The sequence below is a fragment of the Magnolia sinica genome, chromosome 5 (assembly GCF_029962835.1).
Source record: "Magnolia sinica isolate HGM2019 chromosome 5, MsV1, whole genome shotgun sequence".
Classification (NCBI taxonomy): domain Eukaryota; kingdom Viridiplantae; phylum Streptophyta; class Magnoliopsida; order Magnoliales; family Magnoliaceae; genus Magnolia; species Magnolia sinica.
The window spans coordinates 11,709,278-11,726,699 of NC_080577.1; the positions used below are offsets into that span (position 1 = coordinate 11,709,278).

The following is a 17,422-nucleotide window of genomic DNA, read 5'->3' on the forward strand; positions in this document are numbered from 1 at the left end:
CTTTTTTGTGAAAAACGATGGAAAATACCATTTCTCATTTCCTGTTTTTGTAGGAAAATAAACTCCATTCTTAAAATGCATTTTCCCAAAAAAATATGAAAAATACTATTTTTGGCTTTCTATTTTTGTAAGAAAATAAATGAACTTATTCTCCTACCTCCATCCCTACCAAATGTATTTTCCAATAGAAGAAAAAAATGATTTTCAAGAGTTAAAGCCTAAATATGTTGCTATCCATGTTTAATCTCCTCACATGTGACACATGTGTCAAATGAGATATTGTTTATCTTTAATTATGCCCCACTCGTACCACTGCCATGTGTGTTTCACCAACCATCTTCTCTTATGTCCCACACTTGTAAAGAACCCCGAATGCACTAATGTGCCACATCTTCGGCATCTTCTCTTGTACCCCTTATCTTACTATTACCACACATGTACAAAGCATACCACATGCGCTAATGTGTCCGATGTGTAATCATTTACCCTGAGTGCCTACTTGTCAAATGTGTTGATGTATGTCTTGTGTCATTATTCATCTTTAAGCATCTCACATGCACCACATGTGCTACACGCGTCAATCTAGCACATACTAGTGACTACCTAAAATCTTTTCAAGAAAAGTTTTTGTTTTGCCAAACAACAAACTTGAAAATAGATTTTAAATTTCTATGAAAAACTTGTTAGAAAACAAATATTATTTTTCTCCCACAGTTTATTAGAAATAAGGTTTCTCAAGAATCATTATTTCTTTTCTCATAATTTTCATATATCCAAACAGGCCCTAAGAGAATCTTTGAAATCCTTTTTCATAAAACCACTTATGTTTAAGACCATTTTCTGAAAAATACATGCTTTTACATTTTTTTAAATAACTCAGCTGAGGGTTATTTAGATGCTTGTAAAATTTTAAAGTTGTAAAGGTTATTGGTTATCAAAATGCGGGTGTTGTTGGATACTTGCATTTGCCTATAAAAAGGCTTAACAATTGTAATTTACCAATAATATAAAACCTGACAAAAACCTATAATTTAATTTTTTTTCAAAAATAATAATAATCTTTACCACTAAAAAGATATTATACATAATAGAACACAATGGTTGATATACACATGACGTGTGGGGTCACCATAATGTATGTGCTACATCCAATCTATCCATCATGGGCTTGCCTTTATACTCACATACAACTTAGAAAACAACTTGATTGATCAAGAAATATACCATACGAGAGGGAAGGCTGAATGCCACCATCAAAACTTTCATATTGCATTTGAGGTCCACCATGATAGATGGGACATTCAATCCATCTAGTGCATGTATGCTTTGATGCTCTCCTAAGGCTTAAAAAAAATAATAATAAAGATCAAGTCCCTTTTATAAGATTTATCGATTTTAGTGGGATTTACCATCTCAAAATATATGTAGTATGAATACCTACTTTATATATTATAAATATTTTATAAGTTAGCTAAATACTTCTTCTTCTTCTTTTTTTACCGGTAAATAAATTACCATTTAAAAGACAAACAAAATGGCATGTAAAGTTTACATCCGAAACTCTTTTTTAAGCGTAAAGTGTTTACAACTTAAAAATTTTATAAGCATTCAAATGACATATAAATTTTGCATCATTAAATAATATGGCGCATGAGCCGTATACCAGTTTCGATATTTTATAAAAGGAGAAATTATCCTTTAGTCAAAACAACTAAGGTTTTTACCATGGCAAAAAACTCTAATAAAAGCAGAAGTCTCGATTGCAACATCGCATTAATTGAGCTCTAAGCAAACGAAATTGAGGTCTCGAGAAGGCTATTCAATAGTTGCATTGTTAAGAACCCATCCAACAGGTCAAGAGCACATAAAGCTAGGCTCTTTAAACTGTTGGGATTGTAATATTCCACCAATGCTCTGCAATCGATATTCGCGGTAGCCCACTGTGTGGCGATACTCAATTTGACTCCGTTTCTAGGTGACCCTTTCAGGGCATGGAGGCGACACTTTGATTATCTAGGTTGCCCTTTCTACTTGATAGTTTACTTTGTTCAGGTAGCCTTTTCTAAGCCATGACGACTTTCACTTTGGTCCAGGTTGCCCTTTCCACATAGCACCCCTTTGGTGTTTCATAGGATGCGATGTTGCTTTGATATCAATACACCAAAAACTTAGATTAATGGAATGTGTCAGGCTAGGCTCTTTACACCATTTGGGTCATAACATGCTTAGCAATCAATTCTCATAGCGTTAGCATCCAAAGGGGCTGAAACCATCATTGAAGCAATGAAAATGTCAATATTTAAATTGAAAGGTCTCCTTTTGGTTGCATAAATCAACTCGAGTGATGCATTTGGTTTTACACTAAAAAAAGAAAAAAGAGATATATTTACTTTAAAGGTACCAAGATAGAGAGGTTTTTGAATGATATAGGTGATGGGGATTTTTCCTCCTCAGTTCAGAGGAGAGATGGAACAGCGGGTTGAAAAATCGGAGTAATTTGGTATCAGAGCTAAGTTCATTGAACGGAGTGGGATCAGTTATGAATTATAGAAGGTGACTCATCAAGGATGATCAACCTCAATGGTTCTAACTGGACCATTTGAAAGGCTAAGATAGAGGACTTGCTTTATTGCAAGGACTTATATTCTCCAATTTTAGGCATATCTTTATTGCAAGGACTTATATTCTCCAATTTTAGGCATATCAGCAAAATCTAAGGATATGTCTGATGATGATTGAAAGAAGTTGGACTGGAAGGCGGTGGGGTTTATTAGACAATAGTTGAATGATTCTGTGTTCCACCATGTGTCTACGGAGACCTCAGCCGCTAGCCTATGGCTGAAATTAGAAAGGCTGTATGAGATGAAGACAGCCGGTAATAAGATTTTCTTAATACGACGACTTGTGAATCTCAAGTTCAAAGATGGTGGTTTTGTGGCTGAGCACATGAATGGGGTCAGCAATATAGTCAACCAGCTCTCCGCTATGAAGATGGTCTTGGATGATGAATTGCAGGCTTTGCTATTGCTTAGTTCGTTGCCTGACAGTTGGGAGACATTAGTGGTGTCTCTAAGTAACTTCGCGCCAGACAAAGATATCCATAGAATAGTTTACTAGCTGTCTGTTCAATAAGGAGACAATGGGTAAATTTCAGGAGTTTGTGACACAAGAACGGGGAAGAGGAAAGAACAAAAAGAGTGAGAAGGTCGGAAATAAATCAAGAAGCAAGTCAAGTACCGGAAGGATGTTGAATGCTAGAATTGTGGTAAGAAGGGCCACTATAAGTATAAATGTCGTAAGAATAAGAACGACAAAAAAAGAAAAGGAAAGGAGAAGAAAGATGAATCAGATTCCACTGCGGTCGCTTCAGATGGCGACGTTGTAGTTATTCTTTCAGTAAATCATGATGTATGTCTCACGGCTACCAGTTAGGACACCGACTGGGTGATTGACTCGGGAGCTTCTTTTCATGTGATTCCACGCAAAGACTTCTTCACAAGCTACAAGTCATGTGATTATGAAACCGTGAAGGTGAAAAATTCTGACATATAGAAAATCTTAGGGGTCGGTGATATTTGTGTGAAGACCAATGTGGGCTGCACATTGGTTCTCAGGGATGTGGCCCATTAATGGTCAATCACCACCGTTTCCTAGAGTATGGTCTAATTGGTAATTGGATCTTCTTCATTTTTGGGATCGTGCCCTAAAATGATCTGGAAAAACGGATAGACAAGGTGGATACAGAGTATACAGATCAAGGTGGGCCCATGGTAAGGGCCGTACCATCTTGGATGAGGCCGGGTCTAGATCCAGGTTGTTTATTTATTCCCTATCATGTTGGATCGTCAATGCATAACAATCACACGCCTAAGAATACCCCAGGGAAGCGGATTGCCCAGTGACACCCAGGAGACCGATGTGGTGAGATTTGGTTGTGTCAGTTGATGGCGCGGTGAGTACTGATTCAGATAACTTTCAAACGTTATTTGCGTGTGTTTCTATTTTTTTTTTTTTGACATGTAGCCAATCAAATTCTGCCACGTTGGATATCAAGGAGGCAATTCGATCCTTATCCAAGCCGCCCGAGTGGACTCCTGCTTAATCTCAGCTGTTGGTCAGACTTTCTCCTAACCACGTAACTGTATTTCCTGAAAAGTCATCTAATCTGTGGTTAGGATTTGGCCAACTAATGTAACTCATCCATGGGTCTAAAAAATGACCGCTCCGGATCTGATAGACCTAGGCCAAGTTTAGCCGTCAGCAGCGTTACCTTTTCTTCCTAGATCTTGGAAGTCATTACTTTGGCTAAGCCTAGGGGCGGCAACAGTCGGGGTTTGGGCAGTCAGGCTAAGCCCGGGCTAAGCCCAAGACTTAAGACTCAAGGTATGGCCCTGGCTCAAGTCCAGCATGGCGGAGCATAGACGGCTCATGTCCAGGCCCAAAAACTTAATGGCCCTGTGTGGGACCCAGTTTGTGCCACACATGCACAAAAAAATAAACATTCATGTTTTCAAGATTTAAGTATTTTTATTATTATTATTTTTTTAAATCACGATTTTCGTAAATGAGGATTGGACTCGGATTGGGTAGTGTGTCACGTAGCACTACCTAGTAATGTATGTATGCTTCTGTAAAAACTCCGTTGGCCTTACCTCCAATTTTCCAACTCATTCAGGACATGATCCCATAAATAAGACATCCAAATCTCAAGTGAACTATACCATAGGAAAAAGTGGTGTTTGAATGATCACCATTAAAAACTTCTTATGAGCTACAATTTTTTTTTGGCTGATATTTGTGCTTTCCGTTTGTCTAGGTTGGTGTGGCCTAATTAACAGGTTGGATGGCAAAAAAATATTTCAGTGGTCCTTAGGAAGCTTTTAACAGTGGAAATTCAATTACCACTTTTTCCTATGTTGTGGTCCACCTGAGATTTAGATCTCCCTCATTTTTAGCCTCATGCTTTAATATAAGCTTGCAAAATAGATGAATAGTATGGATAAAATACATACATCATGGTGGGCCTTACAGAAAATTTCCAATAGCACATAGTAGGGAGGTCGGTGCTTTGTGTTACACTAATTGGGTTGTGCGGTGCTAAAATGAGTTGAAGCCCAAGCTTTAGGAGAAAATTAATCTGGCCATAGATGCAAGGTCCAAGCCCAGGCCAAGGGCAAAGCTAGCAGGTCCAAACCCGGCTCCGATGGGCTCATCAGTTCACGTGGGCTACCCGGCCCCTGGCCACCCTTATCTAAGTCTACACTAATATCTCCACATGTACCTCCACATGCGGCTACAGGTTCCAATCTGGTATGTTTGTGGGAGACCAAAGAGGTGTTTCAGATGGGCCCCACCAGAAAGATGACCCATATAAAGGACCGCGGTTTGGCTGGTGACCCCAACACCAGTAAGCTACTTGGTGTAAGCTCTGTGGACCTACTGTGATGTATGTATCTTATCCACGTCATCCATTCATTTTGCTATCTTATTTTAGGTCGTGAACCCAAAAATGAGGCAGGTCCAAAGCTCAAGTGGACCAGCCAAACCAGGTGTCAGCTGGCCGGTTTTGGGGTCACCACTCACCAGCCAAACTGGTCCACCCTTAGGCCAGTCTGGCGCAAGCTGTATGTGAATCCTGGCAACCTTTTTAACAGGGTTGTTTTCATCTTTGTAAATATGATGCATCTGACAAGGTTTGATAATTCCACACGCATGTGGAATTTCAAGGCTTCCTCACGCAGGCACATCCCAAATGACTAACCTTATCTTGAATGTGCAAAATTCATGATTGGATGGCTAGGATGATCCCCATTTTAGTGATTTATCAGGTCTCATGGATCAATCCCTCAAGAGTATCCAATTTTACATTACACATGTTACTCTTACGTCAATTAAATGAGCTGTTCCATGATCTGAACCGTTCATACTGTAAGCCCCATGGTCGATTGGAGGCCTTTTGCCTGTTGAATGAGGGGTTATATATATATATATATATATATATATATATATATATATATTATCTAACCACTCATCTGCCTTCCATTGAGTAAGCAGTTAGGATTATCCAACCATTGTACTTTGTATTAAAAGATTGGCGGCACCGTAATAACACTCCTTTTAAAATCGTACAGTATATATAGTTTTTTTTTCCTTTTTCTACGAGAGGTTTGCTAGCAATGTCAGAGGTGTGTTGAGATGATTGTTCGCCCATTCCTGGCATATCCTCTGTGAACGCGGCCATTGGCTAAGGTGAGGGAAACCGTTGATCTGGTGGGCTATTAAAAGCACAAGCCATGGCTCAAAAGTGTTGTCCTTTCTCACTAAATTAGCTGTAGCATCCGTTGTGTGCAAATGGATGGTTTGAAAAACTTGGGTCCACATACTTTTATTGTGATGGGGTCCTTACTCATGCCCCGTGGTAGACTCAAGGAGTTTCAACACAGGTCATGGGTTCAGATACCCACTGTGGCATGAGTGCATGTAGGGTGTGAGTGCTTGTGTTAAAAATATTACATATACATCACGCCCCCAAAGGTGGTTGCCAAAGCTCCGAGTGAACCCAAAATAGACCAATGGACTTGAATTTATCAAATGATAGGAATGCTTCGAAAACACAGTAATCCCCCTCAAACAAAAGGGTAGTCATCCTTTTAAAAAAAATGCAATAACGATAAGTACATTGCCAATAAAAAATGACACATTGAAGTAATTTATTAAAAAATGCATAATTAAAATGAAGTAATTTAAATTAAACTATCCAAGTTGTGATTTATAACTTATATGCATTTTGAATCATGATGACCTAAGCTTTATTTCAATTAATTAGGGCTGGTTACATGAATTTATTCTTTTTTCTTTTTTTTTTTTCTTTCTTGCACACTCTTATACCATTCTACTCTATAAAGGACAAACCCCCAATTTTTTAAAGAAGAAAATTCTATTGGTGTTTCTTTGATACATGAAAGGAAACATAAATGTAATTTGTGTATTGTATTGAGCATGGGAAAATACTCTCGTGAAAAATCATACAAACTATTTTTAGAGAGACCAAAAGCGTATACAAAATTTGGTTGTGCTAACATTAGATAAAAAATATTTGTAATAGCCATATAAGATTATACAAGCTAATAGCCTATAATTTCAACTTATGAATTACAGGTCATTGAGTCTTTTCTTGATACCTTCTAAAATTTTTAAGCATTTCTCTTTTGTTTTTTTGAGCCTTCGAGTTGTACTTACTTTTCTAATTAATGTAAATTTTAGTCTTTGTTGCACATATCCAAGCCATCTATTTATATTTTCCTATCTTTATATCTACTAATACTACTCTAAATTTCATCGAATTCATTCATTTCTAATTTTAATAGTCCTTATCTTGCCACTCATCTATTTCAATGCCCTCATTTCAGCTGCAATCACTCCATATATATGTTGTTCCATAACAGTCCAATAACCAATACCATAAAGCATAGATCATCCTATAAATATATTATAAGATTTTCCTTTTAGCTTGATTGCCAAATGAGGATGATAATATCTCTAGAGGAACATCTCCAGTTCTTCCACCTTGCTTGAATTCTATGGCAATCATGAACTGAAGATTAAACCCTCTTAATTGTTCAGGATGCAAATTGCATAGTGGCATGGCTAGCAACAACATTGCTATTGCTATTGGATGGTACCATGTGGACTCCACAATGATGTATATATTTTATATATGCACTGTCTATCCATTTTGGATAATTATTTTAGCAAGTGACTTAGAAAAAAAAAATGAGGCAGATCCGAATCTAAGGTGGACCACACCACAGAAAGTTGGTGTTTGAGCACCAACTATTAAAAACTTCCTCGGTAGGCCGTAATATTTTTTTTACCATCCAACCTATTGATTAGATTAAAAACACTTGGATGAAGGGAAAACACAAATATAAATTTGATCCTAATTTTTTTGGCCCCTAAAATTTTTTTAATGGTGGGTGTTCAATCACTACCTTTTCTTATGGTGTGGCCAACTTGAGATTTTGATCTGGCTCATTTTTTGGCTCATGCCCTAAAATGAGCTGGAAAAATGGATGAATGGTGTGGATAAAACACATACATCATGGTAGGGCCCACAGAGCACCGTCTGAGTCACTACTAGTGGTTTCGGTAGGTAATCCGCGTCCAATTATGGGTCTATCAAATTGGTGGACATTTAATGAGCGGTTAAAAATGAAAAATATCCCATAGGTGGTCGTGTTTCCACAATCAAGTGTCCATGAATCAGAGGCCAAGATTGTTCAACTAATATGATCTTTGCACTGAGTTAGCAACGGTGGATTCCACAATTTGATTGCTTTAACTTGAGTTAACATATGCCACGTGCACAAGTTGGGAGCGCCTGTGCATCAAGCATCATACGCAGCCTAAGTATCATGTAGCTCCTCTTACTCAATATGTGAAATTCATGACGACCTAACAGCTATGATTGTACAACCATGAATTTATTATTATTATTATATTTTTTTTTTTTTGGGGCCATGGATCATCTGCGTGGTTGTTGGCTCTCCCCCTATTCAGGACCCAACGTATGTCTACCTATTGGGGCCCACATGCCGAGATGGTCCAATGTTTTGAACCATCCGTATTCTCTTTACTCTCACAAGTAAACTGCTGTTCCATAATCACACTTCAGTGATGATCCTGACCTTTGACTTCAACTGTAGTTGATTGCGAACCATTGAAAATATACTTTTCATTTTTCGTTGTTCTAAATTCATCTACTTGAAGTGATGGTCACAATCATCCATGAGCGTAAGTTTCTTACAGTAGCCCGTGTGCTTGGGTCCAAAACATGGTCAGCTCCAGTTATGATTGGACCACTCAGCAAGTGGGCCCCAGTGGGCTACGATACAGACGCTCCATCATGAGTCTCAAAAGAGGCAAAGGTGGGGGTTTAGTAATTTACTCTCAAATTCATGAGGGTAGCAGAGTTGAGAAAAATAAAATCGTGACTATTTTATCAATGATACAACAATCTTTGTATTTGAAGTGGGATGCATGATGATGACAATGATCATCATGAATTTATGGTGATGATAGCAGCGCTCGCTGGCCCCCTTTTCCAAGTCAAACAAACAATTAAAGGTGGCCCACCTCAATCACATGATGCCAACCTGCAGATTACTCTTTTCCTTGTGCATTTCCAGGCCTGACCCATGTAATATCCCACTAGGCCTCAGTCGTTCATTGGCTAACCTTCGATCATGGGACTTCTAAGTATCTAATTGATTTGCTTATTGAATAAAAACTGTTGGGAAAATGGGCTATCTCAAAATGAGCATGTGTTCCTCCCTCATTAGGATTGTGTGAAAAAAAAGCTCCTGTCAGGCCCACAGCCTACCGTGATGCGCATGTGACATCCAATCCGTCCATCATTTGTGGCAGATCATGTGAGAATTTGAGCTAAAAAATTAGGTCAATCCAAAACTCGAGTAAGCCAGGGCACAAAATAGGAAATGGTGAGGATGGATATGCACACCACTTAAACCTTCGTAAGTGCAATGATGTTTTGGATCAGACTGATATTTGATTCTTACCTACAGCTTGATTTAGAGTGGGCTCTAACAGATCTCAGTGTTGAGTGTTCTTATTCCCACTGTTTCATTTGTTGTGGCTTACTTGAGTTTTCTATTAACCTAAGTTTCAAAGTCCCATTCAAAAATGATTTGGTGCAACTGATGGATAAGAGATGTCTCACCAGCATTGACGAAGCTTTTCATTGCAGAAGCGAATAATGTCACTCGTTTAAAAAAAAGGGATATGATATGGTGGGTGATGTATTTTGGACCCACCAATTATCTCTAACGTGTCGGCTTCATGACTTCTACTACAGTACATGGACATATAGAGTCACTGTAACCGAACCATGGTGGAACCGTTTAAACACTGCACATGGAAAGGTTATGTATAAATCAAGACTTTCTTCTATTGAATTCCATACACAAGTCTTTGGTCTTCACTTTCCTTGTACTAAGCTTTTAGGCCTGGCCTGCTTCCGTTGTACTCGGGCCAGAGTACTAGGTGTTGGGCTATTGGTGGACATTTAGTGGACGGCCAACGGCATGTCTGCAAATTAATGGTTATGATTGTTCAACCAATATTGACCTATTTACACAAGTCCTGAAATTTGATTGGCTTAATTTGAGTAAATATATCCTGCCTGTATAACTTTAGCACCTTCGTACCAAACATCAAACTGCCTAAGTGTTACTTAGGCGATATAAACGCTTTTCTGCAGCTATATCATTCAGGGTGATAACTATTACTACAGGGTGATACGTTGAACTATATATGAATTAAACCATCCAAATTGAGGGCCGAAATTTAGATGGTCCACACATAAAATAATACCAATGTTAATGATTTTTGAAACTTAAATTCTAGTTATTTGATAGTTTGAAACATGTGAAAAATATTTTGAAACTAAATGAACATATTTTTATAAACTCGAGCAATTCTCAAAACATTACAGATTTTAGAAATCCAAGGTATATTAATATAAAGCATAATTTATACATAAACTTTAACACTTGGTAAATATCCTAATCAAATTCAAAGCATTAATTTCTAATTAGAACAATCCTAAACATTGAGTTCCATGGGTGCATAGTGAAGCTTAAACTAACCGAAAGTTTTAGATTTCTACTTTCATGTTAACATTGATAATCTAAAGAACATTTAGGATAACCAAAACCTAAACTAAAACTTGCCTTACAGTTCAACCTTTTACTCATCCAACTTTTGATTTTTCCATCAATGGCTTTCACACTATTTTAGTCCTTTTAAGGAACTTCGATAGGTAGCCCTTTTCGATGATAACTGTTTTTTAGTTGGGTATTTTCTTTTTTTCTTTTCTTCTCATTGAACATTCATCCAGCTTTTGATTTTTCCATCTATGGATTTCACACTATTTTATTTCTTTTAAGGAACTTCAATAGGCAACCCTTTTCGATGACAACTGTTTTTTAGCTGGGTATTTTTTTTTCTTTTTTTCTCATTGAATATTCATCCAGCTTTTGATTTTTCCATCGATAACTTTCTCACTATTTTAGTACTTTCAAGAAACTTCGATAGGTAGCCCTTTTCGATGATAATTGTTTTTTAGCTGGATTTTTCAATAGCTTTTGATTTTTTCATCGATGGCTTTCACACTATTTTAGTCCTTTCAAGGAACTTCAATAGGTAGTTTTTTTTCGATGACAACTGTTTTTATAGCTGGGTTTCTTTTTTTTTTCTTCTTCTCATTGAACATGATGGGCAAATTTCATAGGTTTGGTTCCTATCATTCTCAATAATCATCAAGTTAACAATTCAGTATCATACTAAAACTTTTAGAAATGTAAGCTATGTGTGATATGTGAAATCCTGAATCAATCAATGTTTAAAAACTTCTAATTCAAAAATTAAAAACTTCAAATTTAAAATTTAAAATTTACCAGTCTTCTCAGAAGAGACCTCAACATGTATACGCCTTCAAAGACACAAGCCCAATATTTCCTGGGCTAAGGAGTCAATTATGCTTTCCTCTTCTTGTAACCATGGATGACCTGAAAACATTATAAACAGATAATTTCGAGATTATGAAGATATATAAAAAGAAGAATAGAAATTATAATTCAATAGAAAAGAATCAATAGCTTTGCATGAGGCATGACTCAGGCTCACAAGCATGTTTGTCACATGGGTTTGCACCATCCCTCTTTTGGAGGCTGCTATGCATTTCCCAAAGATCCTGACCATTGATTGGTGTAGTTCAAGACATAAACCATTGCAAATTTTCTTTTCAGTAGACCAAATTCAATTAACAAATCAATGGTCAATATCATGCATGTATTCAGTGTGAGTTTAGAAGGCGACTCATCCATGGAAGGGTGCCCATAGTAGTTTAGATCATTAGAATAGTTATGCCCCAAGGCTGGACAATCATAAAAGATCATCCATCAATTATTAAATAAAAAACTTACTTAGAACTTCTTCTGCAGTTAATCGTTGAGAAACATCCTTGTTTAGCATTTTCTTCAGCAGATCTTTTGCAGAATCCGAGACGCACATCCACTTCTCATCATTGAAATCTATCTCTACTGTTCTGATCGCATCAAATACGTCTTGGCAAGACTTCCCGTCGAACGGTTCATGGTGAACCAAAAACTTGTGCAAGACGACACCGACAGCCCATATATCGGATTTCTCTGTAACCCTTCGTTGTAATACCTCTGGGGCCATAAAATGAGGAGTCCCACCTGCTGGATATAATTCTTTACCTGTAGTTGAAAAATAATAAAATTCCATTAATTTGAGTTGCCTTTAAACTAAAAAAAATATGCAATGCTCATTCAAGTTTGTTATAGTGAGGGTATATTGTATTTGGTGATTTCAAAGTTACCTTTCAACGTCCTCAGAGCGAAACCAAAGTCTGCAATCTTTAACCTTCCTGACCTAGTTCGAAGTATGTTATCCGGCTTGATGTCACCGTGGATGACTCCCGATTCATGGCAATACTTCAACAAGGATACAATCTCCTTTATCACTGCGGCAATCTCTTTCTCTGACTTGAATCTTCTATTATGGAGGTCATCCAACAAGGAACTGCCATCGCACATCTCCATGATTAGATGAAAATAATTGGCATCCTCGTAGACAGCTAGTAGTGTCACCACACCTGGATGACCAGATAGGTGCTGCATTATTTCTATTTCTTCATGGATGCGATAGGCTACGATCTTCGCCACTGATTTGCAGGCAAAGCAACGCTTCCTGATTCTATCATGACAAACCCGGACAACACCAGAGGTTCCTTTTCCAATCACCCGACCAACTCTAAAATCATCTTCCATCCTTTTCTTGCCCATCTCATCCTTCAATCCTCTCTTTTCAATAACCTTCTCTCCTTTTTCACTCACCATCTCGATTATCTCCAGAGAAAAATGTCTTCTCGATGTATCTTGATTCTTCCTTGTGTTTTATCGGTTTCTAACGCGCGGGAAGCGGATTGCGTGCTAACTACGCTTAGCCGACTTAGTAAACTCTATGCCGTCCACCATGATTTATGTTTTTTTATCCACTCCGTCCATCCATTTTAGCAGATAATTCTATGGCTTGAACCCAAAAATGAAACATATAAAATGCTCAAATGCACCACACTACAAGTAACTGTTGAATTGAACATCTGCCGTTGAAAAATTCTTGGGGGCCACAGAAGTTTTGGATCAAGCTTATATATATATTTTTATGTCCATCCATGTCTTTATGATCTTATGAACAGGTTAGATGACAAATAAACATCACCGTGGGGCCTTGCAATGTTTCAACGGCGGAAATCATTGTCCCCACTGTTTCCTGTGGTATGATCCACTTGATCTTTGGATATGTTTCAAATTTGGACTCAACCCCTTAAATTAGATGGAAAAACGGATGGACGGCGTGGATAGACCACAGACATTCAAGGTGGACCCAACTGAGTTTACTCATTATGATAATAGCCTACTGAGTAACTCAGTACAACGGCCACTATTTAAACATTACAACCGTAGTTTTCATGAGGCTGATATTTAGCTCCCGAAGTTTCCAACTGTGGTCGTTCCCATCCCTATTATTTCCTAAGGAGGGGGCCCAGTTGAGTCTTGGATCTGCATTGTAACAGCCCTGATTCCAGTAGTTAGTCTTATACACTTGTACATGCATATATATATATATATATATATATATATTTCTAGGAAAAAATAGTAAACATTTAGAAATAGGGAAATTGACCGTACTTGAGTGTTTGGGGCTGTAGATTAGATTGTTGATTAGATTTACCTTGTTACCATTAATGGTAGAAGTATTGAATTTCATGGATGAAATTATCTTTAACAGGGGTAGATTGTAACACCCAGTATCCCACGTACTTGGGTCTTTGTGGCCGTAGAACCAGATAGACGGAGTAGATCTCTCCAAACATCACTGTGGACGCCACACAAATAGTGTGTGCGCACCGAGAGTGTGCACACTCGTTGTGCACTGGACCAAATGCTCGGTCAAACAGCATTTGACCCGAGCCATGAGAGGAAAAGCCTTCCTATTCTCTCTCCAGTGCTTCCTGCCAGAGGCAGTTCGAACGGACGAGTGTCCGTTCCGTCATGTGATGGCCCATCATCATGGATCATCTCCAAAATCGGAACCGTCCATCTTATAGATGAGAAAAATCCGACCAAACCCTTAGTATTTTCACGTGCATCTGCACACATTTGGGTCCATCTCTAAAATGGGACTGAAATTTTAGGTTTGAGGAGCAATTCTAAATTGTTCACATTGGTGTGGCCCATTGAATTTTTTAGTCCGCTGAAATTTCGTATTTACATATAAAATCTCATGTGGATTTTATGGTGGATTTTATTCCTAAAACCTAAGCCATCCTACCTTAGAACTCGGTGGATCCGTGAGAGTGGGGCCCACCGTGATGTATGTGTTTTATATCCACGCCATTCCTATGGCCCACCGTAATGTTTATTTTCCCTTCAACCTGTAGATTAGGTCACTCAGACTGGATGAAGGAAAAACTGCCGTTTACATAATGGGCCTCAACAGGGAACAAAAATCTCCCACGAATGTCCATCATGGTGGGGTTCGATGGTTTGGATTTCATACGCATACCTTCGCTGCCTTATAAAGAGGAAAAAAAAAAAAAAAAACGAGAATATTTTCATAATTTCCCTCAAAATGTACCTCCTCGTGGAGGCAATATTTGGAAAAATAAAAATTCTTCAGGAATTTTGCGGCCAAAAACCCTTTTCTTTTTTATTTTTTGTTGATAGGATACATTTGTTTGGGGGGTATTGATTGAATGCAGGGCCAGGTCCCGATGAGACATTCCTTAGCAATCCGGGCAACTTACTAGGTAGCATGCACTGTCAAAATACATGTGCCAAAATCGGGTTAGTACAGTAGAATCAATCCTGTAAAACCTCTTGGCTAAATGAGTTTGTTTTTACCTCTGTTGTGACCATCCGCATGTGTCCCCGCTCACTAGGGTCTGAACCATCCACCTTGTGAACTCATGCTCTACAATCCAACATGAGATACTCTGAACAAATGATTCTGGCAGTCTAGAGATGAATATAGAACAATGAAAATAAAATTTTGGTTCTCCACTCTGGAGATGAATTTAGAACCTCTGGCCACTATCTGAACATTTTGTTTTTGGCTCTCATTTAACTCTAAAAATCAAAGTTAAGGATCATCACTAAAACATAAACATAGGACTGAGTTGTGGTAGAAACGAAAATCTAGATGTTTCAAATCATTGGACCATCTCAGTATGGGGCCCAGTGGTAGGCATACAGGTGATGCGCAGTTCCTGCGTCAGACAAGAGGCAAAATGATCTCTAGTTAACTTAGAAGATTAATAAAAGAGATCAGAGGATATCTGGGAGAATGGTCCATCCATAATAGGGGCCGTCAAATCAATGGCTTGGATAGACCAACCATGAGCTCCACGTCTACAAACTAAACTTGGCCTCAAGAGATAAATAATAGAATTCAAGATGTGTAAAAATCACCGAAAACAGATAACTAAAAGTGCAATGTATGTGCAGATGGTATGCTCTTAATAATAATACATTACTAAAAAAAAAAAAAAAGAACAACAAGAATATACCTATAAAATGGACCAGTCCAAACACTGGATATGAGTATGGAAGATCATCAAGCTTTTGGAAGGTATCATAAAATGCTAAATTGAGTTTGTGTCAGGGTTTGCATGCGGAGCCCACCTGGAGATCTGAATCATTCATGGTAGGCCCCAAGGTGGATTGGAGATATCCCCAAGATCTTCCCACATCACATGATTGTAACAATCCAAGTTGACCCTCACTAACGGTGAACCACTGCTTGTAGTTGTCCATTCCATTTGATGACAAGGATCTTCTGAGAGGGTAGATATCAAGGCCTGTCAGATCAATGTCATAAGTTACTGCAATGTGAGGTCTTGAGTCCATATGGTTAGACAAGAGTTACCATCCACCCAGCATATAACATCCAGCCTGTCATGTATTTGTGACATCCAACCCTCCAATAAGTTAGCTCTGTCATGACCATCACCTTGTGTGAAAAATAGCTGCATCCACTCATTAGGTGGACCAAACTTGTATTTTGTTATTTATCAGTGGCTAGACATCATCTTCCATGGTGTTGCCCATCAGATGAGTAAATGGGCTGAGCTTTGCATAAAGTGATCCTTATGGTGGGGCCAACCTTTTAGAAGGGTTGGAAGTAATTTGTTGGGTGGATGGTAACTTATGGTCCAACCTGTTGGACGTGAGGCCTTCTCTAAATAGCCAGAGTATATTATTAAAGAAGCCGAATACCTAAACAGGCAGGAAAGCATTCCCGATCTATAAACTCTGCACAGACTGACCTTTGCATAAGCGTCTGACTATTGTTTGCCGCCCTCCCTAGTGTGATCAATTGAAATGTTTAACATGTAAACTAAATAAGATAACTCAAACATAAACAATAGCCTCAACAACAAGAATCGCCTTACCAAGAGATTACATTGCAAGAATCACCTTTCACAACAAGATTTCCATAGTAAGATCTTGTTAAAAAAATAAAAATTGAAGACCTTATCTTAGGCTTTCATTTCCACTTACCTACCTTATAATATACCAGAAACATCATCCATCCACTTGCCATTATTTGCTGAGATTGACCACCTCCTTCAGCAATTTGTTGATAGAAAGATTTAAATCATCAGTTACTATCAGCTGCTGGGGCAGCGAGTCTGAGGCGTACACAGTAAGGAGCCTCAATGCGTCCACTAAATTAACGTTCTCCTTTTTCACTACTCTTTGGTTCACGAATTTGCATGAGCTCTTCAATTTACATGGTCGGCACACCTAAGTGCATGAAAAATGAGGGAAAACAATCTTCAAGATGAATGATGAAGAACATCACCAGGCATCCAGCCCTAGGAAATGGATTCTATAGCGAGGAGATGAATGTGTTGAGGTCCTGAGAAAAGGGAGGGACATGAATTCCCATGGGAATCCAATTCCCAAGATTTGAACCTTTTATGAAGATGGGTTGCAAAATTTTGGGGAATGGATCCTCAAACAATCGTATTTTTTAGATGGATAAAAAGCCCCTCCTCTCCTTTGTCTCCTCCCCATTCTCAGTATCTAAACACAAACTGGATTCCTGAGAATAGCTTCCCAAGTACCCAAACACCATAGACAACATATCTTTCACAAACTGGATTCCTGAGAATAGCTTCCCAAGTACACAAAATTTGAACCTTTTATGAAGAATAGGTTCAAGACGAATAATGAAAAAAATTCCCTAAAGTTAAGAAGTTGCTTACGATATCTTCCTCGATGCTGAAGAAAGTTCGTAGACCCTTGGC

The 17,422-nt window shown here is 38.3% G+C and overlaps 2 protein-coding genes across 3 annotated transcripts in view; both read right to left on the reverse strand.

Moving 5' to 3' along the window:
- The window catches only part of LOC131245449 (uncharacterized), a 59,878-nt gene that overhangs the window by 21,182 nt on the left and 21,274 nt on the right, over window positions 1–17,422 (reverse strand). The window contains exons 4-6 of one of the 2 annotated variants that reach the window (XM_058244930.1): window positions 16,386–16,586; window positions 15,792–15,967; window positions 15,012–15,081 (exon numbers count right to left, since the gene is read on the reverse strand). The gene's annotated coding sequence lies outside the window, so the exon portion shown is untranslated. Of the gene's footprint in view, window positions 1–14,974; window positions 15,082–15,791; window positions 15,968–16,385; window positions 16,587–17,422 lie in introns of those variants that run through there. The other variant, XM_058244931.1, reaches the window with a different exon arrangement.
- Window positions 11,515–12,944, reverse strand: LOC131246936 (serine/threonine-protein kinase PEPKR2-like). Its single transcript, XM_058247399.1, has 3 exons — window positions 12,425–12,944; window positions 12,006–12,302; window positions 11,515–11,588 (listed from the first exon to the last, which is right to left on the reverse strand). The coding sequence occupies exons 1-3, from the start codon at window positions 12,942–12,944 to the stop codon at window positions 11,515–11,517; spliced, it is 891 nt and encodes a 296-aa protein (XP_058103382.1).

Excerpts from the sequence above, each read along its gene's own strand:
- LOC131246936 (XM_058247399.1), bottom strand. The coding sequence starts at position 12,944 with ATGGTGAGTGAAAAAGGAGAGAAGGTTATTGAAAAGAGAGGATTGAAG. Across the intron at positions 12,303-12,424 it reads CGCTCTGAGGACGTTGAAAG|GTAAAGAATTATATCCAGCA; the intron begins GTAACTTTGAAA and ends TTTCAACTACAG. Across the intron at positions 11,589-12,005 it reads AACTGCAGAAGAAGTTCTAA|GTCATCCATGGTTACAAGAA; the intron begins GTAAGTTTTTTA and ends TAATGTTTTCAG.